Below are 6,363 nucleotides of genomic sequence, written 5' to 3' on the forward strand. Positions count from 1 at the left end.
TCATCCAAAAATTATTCTTGAGATTAGTTATTCCTTATTCCTCACTTAGAGTGGGATAAATATAATACTACAATCTTGAAATAATTAATCAAGACATATATTATCGTAATTTTATTTCAACCAAATATGAATAACGCATCTGAAAATTAATCTCGAAGTTAGTTATCCCTTCCGCCTCCTACCAAATTAGTTAGCCCCACCCATCCTTGGCCCCACACCTTTTTCAACCACCCAATGTCAACCAGCCAAACTGGAAACTGAGTAAAGAGGGGAAAGTGAGCCAATTTTCCTTCTCCCTCCGGCGTCAATTGAACAGCCAAATCCGCCGGGAAAAATGAATTCCCGTTTCACATCTCTCGTTTCCCGATCACTCAAATCCAATCGCCACCACTATCTCTTACCTCAATTATTCTCTTCTTCCACCGCCACACCAGCATCTCCACCACAATACCCTCAAACCCTTGAGGGATTACGCCACCGGTTAGCGGCGGAGTCACCGACGTTATCCGATTTCACTAGACTTCAATCGGATAAAGAGTATTCGGTTGAGGTAGGGACGAAGAAGAAGCCGCTTCCTAAACCGAAATGGATGAAGGAAGCTATACCTGGAGGAGAGAAATACACACAGATCAAGAAGAAATTGAGGGAATTGAAGCTTCATACTGTTTGTGAAGAGGCGAAATGCCCTAATTTGGGAGAGTGCTGGTCCGGTGGTGAAACTGGTACAGCTACCGCTACCATCATGATTCTAGGTGATACTTGTACCAGAGGTTGCAGGTGATGCAATTTCTTTAATTCTGTCTACACATTTTGATTTATTGCTGATTCAAATTAGTTTGGGATTGAGTTTTAGTTGCTTGATTGATATTAAATTGAATTTTTGTTGTACACGAGTTTCTAAGGGGAAATATTGTATTTTTCCTTATTGTAGAAAATAAAGATTCTTTTTTTCCTTTTCTGGCAGTTGATAGTTAAAGCTAAGGGAAGTTTTTTTTGTTTGGGGGAGATGAGGTGAGGGGAAAGGAAGGAAATGTTAAATGACGATGTGTAAGCATAATTGCATTTATCTCTTCGTTATGTTTCTGTGGTGAGAAAGGAGCTGAACTGGATATATTTGTTAATATGTTCAACAAAATAGATAACAGGGTGGCACTTTCCTACTATCCTAGACACTTCTGTATATATGACGAATGCAAAATAAGCTGAATGATGGAAATGAATTGGCATGCCAAAATATTATGGTAGTAGATTGTAGTTCGGATCTGAAGGTATAACAATAATAACAGTGAAAGTTAATTTGGATTTTCATGGTCATAGTGGATTCTGTTAGATAGGGGATGAGAAACAAGAATTTTAATTTCTTGGCTCATCTCTTTTTCTCTCTCTCAGCCAACCTGTTTTCAGTGTATGTGCACTGTGGTTATTGAGGAAGGGTAGAAGAGATCTTTTAAAGTAGACTGAGTTTAGATTTGCTTCAGGCACGGATAAACAAGACTTATGATCCATGTGATAATCATTTACTAAATCTGGCCTTTGAAATTTCAGATTCTGCAATGTGAAGACATCACGCACTCCACCTCCTCCTGACCCAAATGAACCTGCCAATGTGGCTGAGGCCATTGCTTCATGGGGATTAGATTACATTGTGATCACTAGTGTTGACCGTGATGATTTGCCTGATCAAGGAAGTGGTCATTTCACTGAGACAGTGCAGAAGTTGAAGGCATTGAAGCCACATATACTCATAGAAGCACTGAGTAAGCGCTCCTTTTTTAAATACCTTGTTAACTTTCTTCCTAGACCAGAACCCCAAAAAACTGTGAACATTTATGTGGCTTCAGACTTTGTTTGCTCTATTACCTTTGTGCTTGATCTGATATGTAAGATAGTCTACAAAAGTTCAATAAAGTTACTGCAATTAGGTTGATAAATGGCAACAGTCTGCCTTGTGCAAATAAGTGGTGTTCCTTATTTTATTGTTACATCACTGAACAATCATTGCACATCTAGCATCATAATAAGAAGTCCAACTTCTTGTCATCCATACACATGCTTCTGTTTTTGTACTTCATCCTCTTTGGCTCTTTCTCCTTCTTCCCCCTGCGCCATCAGTTTGATGTGCTTTAATTTGATTTGATTATCTTCGGGTTGTTAGTGGACCTTGGCTGTATGAGTGCCTGAATCCGAGTGCTATTCTGGCAAGTGTAATGGTTCCTTTTGTTCAAGTGCTATTCTCAGTCATATTTACCTTCTTTCTAAAAGTTTAATCAAGGAAAATAAATAGTGAATGACTTATTGACATTGGAATTTGTATAACGCCAGCCTATTTGTGTATCTGTTTATCCGATCACATAGTCAAAGTCAAACAAAAAGGTTGTAATATTATCTGATTTCATCCTGCAGCTCCAGATTTTCGAGGTGATCCTGGGTGTGTAGAGAAAGTTGCGAAATCTGGATTAGATGTTTTTGCTCATAACATTGAAACCGTTGAAGAGCTTCAGAGTGTAGTACGAGATCATCGTGCTAACTTCAAGCAGTCCATGGACGTTCTGAAGATGGCCAAGGAGTATGCCCCTGCTGGGACATTGACAAAGACTTCAATAATGTTGGGCTGTGGGGAAACCCCCGAACAAGTTGTTAGAACAATGGAAAAAGTGCGTGCTGCGGGTGTTGATGTAATGACATTTGGCCAGTACATGAGACCATCAAAGCGTCACATGCCTGTTACTGAATACATAACCCCTGAAGCCTTTGAGAATTATCAAGTTCTCGGCACACAAATGGTTTGTTTACTCCTCCCTTTTTATTATTTAATATGTCTTCCTGCATATCATGTTCCTGAGCGGGTAATGGCCTATTGGGTAATATAGTATATTGCTTGTGATGGAGATACTATATCACGTCTAAAGAAAATATATATCTCATTGTCTAATCTGTTTTAAGGTTTGGAGATTGTAAGTTTGCTACTATGGAGAAGGTAGAAATAAATTAGGTGAAGGCCAAAGGAGCATCATTGTATTAATTTGTCAGCCGATACAATATTGAGTAGTGGCAAATCCTCGGAGTCCTTACTTTTTTTCATTACATCTGTTTTTTTCGATGTTTGACAACTTATTTGAGATTATGCAAAGGGAGCAATCTGAAGTTATTGTGGTTTTCTTTCCTGAAGAAGGGCAGGGTTTTACCCCCAATGCCTAGCTCGAGTGGCAAAAGGTGGAGGATTTGTGGCTTAGGTCACAGGTTCAAGCCCCACACCATGCAAAGTGAAGTCCGGTATTTAAGTGGAGAAGGGTAGAGGAGGTGGGCCATTACCCACCGAGTTTAGAAGGTTGCGATTGGTCCAAAGGGCGGGTCACAAATGGATTTCTCGGTTATCAAAAAAAAAAAAAAGGAAGGGCAAGGTTTTGTAGTTAATTAAAGAAAAAAAGGGGGGTGCCATAAGCAAATAGATTTACTTTTGGGAACCTTTTTCAATCTCGAGCCCTCATACTGGTTGAAGCAACAATGAAGCCTTTTCTTCAAACAGCTTCACATGAGATGTTTCTGTAATTCTCCCTTTCATTCTCTAATATCCATAAAGAAATTGAGCATCTTTGTTCTTTTTACCTTTAGATGTTCAGCTCCAAGCCTCTAATTATGTTTAGTTGTCATCTTCCAAGTTACAGAAGAGGGATATTCTAGTTTTCTTGATTATTAAATTATCAGAAGGGATGGGGTGTATTTGAAAGTTCTCTTTATGTTAAATTTTTTGATGAATTAGTTGGTCTTCTACAAGTGTGCATGTAAGGCAAAACCACATGTCTGCTGATAGACATCATAGTTTCCGTGGTGCTGGGATGCAAAGGAAGGAAGAAAGAACAGTTTATGCCTTTTAAGACCAGACAATTGGGATTGGGTGGACTGATATGAGTTGTGAAAAATCTGGGGATCATGCTGTGATTTCTCCCTCCTCTTAAGAGGTACATTATGGTCACTCAGTACTTGCACCAGTGAGGGGTCAATGGCTTTGTTGTGAATGGAATTCTCTATTCATTGTGTGAGGAATTAAGTTTGCCTCCGACATTGGAAGATTTTTATTAGTCAAAAGGTCTGATCTTGCCAGATTATTTCCCATTTTTTAATGTGTGAAGTCCTAATTGTTTTAGCTAGTAGGATGAGACAAAACTAATGTGATTATATAAACTCGAGTAGAGCCCACGGACCAGACCCCACTTGTGGGATTACATTGGTACGCTGTTGTTGAGTAGCGCCCATGGTAAACTGTATGGTTATGTTGGGTTCTTTTTTTTTTTCTAGTTTTATTTTTCTGATAAACATCGTTACTCTTTATGTTTCTATGAGAGCATTATCCCACTTAAACGCCCTGGCAATCAGGGTTGAAGGAGAATTTCTAGGAATTTGTTTAGAAGATAATTTTAATTTTGGGTAGATCCTATGTTATTTTGCGATTCTACGGTGGCTGCTTTGGTGTAGTTCTGCTTTCTGGAAAGATTCTTCATTTTTCATGTTTTTGGAGGATAGTTACTTATTTGTATGGACTTGGTGCAAATGTATGTTGGTAATGTTTGTTCCTCACAAGGACGAATGGTGGATGTAGTAGTGTGTGTGAGGAACGAGGAACCTTGATATTCAGGACAAGGTAGGAGTGGCCTCCGTGGTGGACAAGATGAGGGAAGCGAGGCTGAGATGGTTCGGGTATGTGAGGAGGAGACGCACTGATGCCCCAGTGATCTGTGATTTGGGACAACACAAAATTATGTTGACTTTATATTCTGTTGCAGTTCATCTTTTGTTTTGGTGCAAGTACGAATTTTAATATCTCGTTTTGATTTTTTAAAAATATGACCGTACGTATTATTTCTAAGAAAAATTAGAAAGAATTCTGAGTGTTCAAATCTCTGATTTATAACAAGTCAATTCTGAGTTTCAAGTATTTAAATTAGTCTTACAGGTAATAGATAAATCTGAGAATTACGTCTCTGGCCTTCTTGCTCAAAATATATCATGGATTGGTTATTTTTCTTATTTCTGCATTTTATTTTGCCCAACTTCACTCAGTATCATCTAGCAAGGTGTAGTTGGAACTACTTTATTGTTGCACGACATGGTCGAACTCGAAGCTCGGAATGTTGCTTCGTTACTATATTTTGATATCAAATGCAGCACCTAGTTATTTGAGTACTGTTAATAAACTACCTGGTGTTTCTGCAGGGATTTCGATATGTGGCTTCTGGCCCCATGGTTAGGTCGTCCTACAAGGCAGGGGAATTCTATATTAAATCCATGATAGAATCTGATCGTGCAGCATCCTCGTCTTAAGCTTCTGGTTTTGAGATGATACATTACATTTTGTACCACAAACATGATGTCCACACAACATTTTTTGAGATTGAAAAGCTTAGTTAGCTATCTGACTCTTGTTTTCTGTTGGCCATGTTTCCTCTAAGAGAAAAGAGCTCGAAAAAAAAGGTGTAGGTATTCAAAAGTCTGATGGGCTATAAATATTTGCCTCATGTAAGCTGTTGTTATATCTAATAATCTCATGCAGTTGTACATTAACTTAATGTAATTATTCTTTCAATATTGCTTTTACTTTGCCATACATAAGCATCAGAAAGCTTGATTTTGTGCGATTTTATAGTTCAACTTGGTTGAAATTTGTCGATGTTGCCCAATTTTTTCATGCAAGGGAATTTCTAAGGCCTTGTATGGTGTATGGACGTCATTTGGTATCTCGTGTCTACATTACTGTCTTGTCATTCCGTAAGGAACTTTATTTCCGTGTTATGGGCGTTTTAGCGACAAGGCTACCGTCAGCACCCGGTTTGTTTATTTGGTTTCTCACTCGGTGTATTATCCTCTTATAGGAGTTTGATGATGGACTAAATATGAATTCGTGCATTACACGACCCATTTTTGGGGGAAATAGTTGATGTGAAAATTCGTAATTGCTAGTAACATGTAAGTTTGGGCATTCCACACTCTTCTTTCTTTTCTTAATTTGGCCAATTCAATCTTTCTTGGCGTTTCTATGAAACAGTTTTACAGTATCATTTTTGAGGTTGTCAATTTGTCAATGGAAATCCATTTAAATTGAGTTGTCAAATGGAATGTTGGAATGGTCATTTAAAAAAAACAAAATTGTATCAATGTCTCTTGGTCATTTCTACAAAAGCATTCTACAAAAGAATTTGAAGGGACATATTATTTAAGTAGAAAAGATAAAAGCTTCAACACAAAAGCTTATAAAATGACACTGTTTATAAAATGCATTTCATGATCATAAATACAAAAGACGTATGTCAAATTCCTGACTGGTGCAGTGGAAGTAATCTCCACTTTACATGTGCACTCGTTGAAGAA

The 6,363-nt window shown here is 38.0% G+C and overlaps 1 protein-coding gene across 1 annotated transcript; it reads left to right on the forward strand.

Moving 5' to 3' along the window:
* The first annotated feature begins 206 nt into the window (after positions 1–206).
* Positions 207–5,600, forward strand: LOC102581126 (lipoyl synthase 1, mitochondrial). Its single transcript, XM_006357464.2, has 4 exons — positions 207–777; positions 1,546–1,757; positions 2,404–2,783; positions 5,212–5,600. The coding sequence occupies exons 1-4, from the start codon at positions 335–337 to the stop codon at positions 5,317–5,319; spliced, it is 1,143 nt and encodes a 380-aa protein (XP_006357526.1). The 5' UTR covers positions 207–334; the 3' UTR covers positions 5,320–5,600.
* Positions 5,601–6,363: the final 763 nt, after the last annotated feature.

This window comes from Solanum tuberosum, unplaced genomic scaffold (genome assembly GCF_000226075.1).
Source record: "Solanum tuberosum cultivar DM 1-3 516 R44 unplaced genomic scaffold, SolTub_3.0 scf00233, whole genome shotgun sequence".
NCBI lineage: Eukaryota > Viridiplantae > Streptophyta > Magnoliopsida > Solanales > Solanaceae > Solanum > Solanum tuberosum.

What these genes read in the sequence shown, in the direction of transcription:
- LOC102581126 (XM_006357464.2), top strand. Translation starts at nt 335, where the DNA reads ATGAATTCCCGTTTCACATCTCTCGTTTCCCGATCACTCAAATCCAAT. An exon ending in ACTTGTACCAGAGGTTGCAG is followed by an intron (nt 778 to 1,545) that starts GTGATGCAATTT and finishes TTGAAATTTCAG; the next exon opens with ATTCTGCAATGTGAAGACAT. An exon ending in TATACTCATAGAAGCACTGA is followed by an intron (nt 1,758 to 2,403) that starts GTAAGCGCTCCT and finishes TTCATCCTGCAG; the next exon opens with CTCCAGATTTTCGAGGTGAT.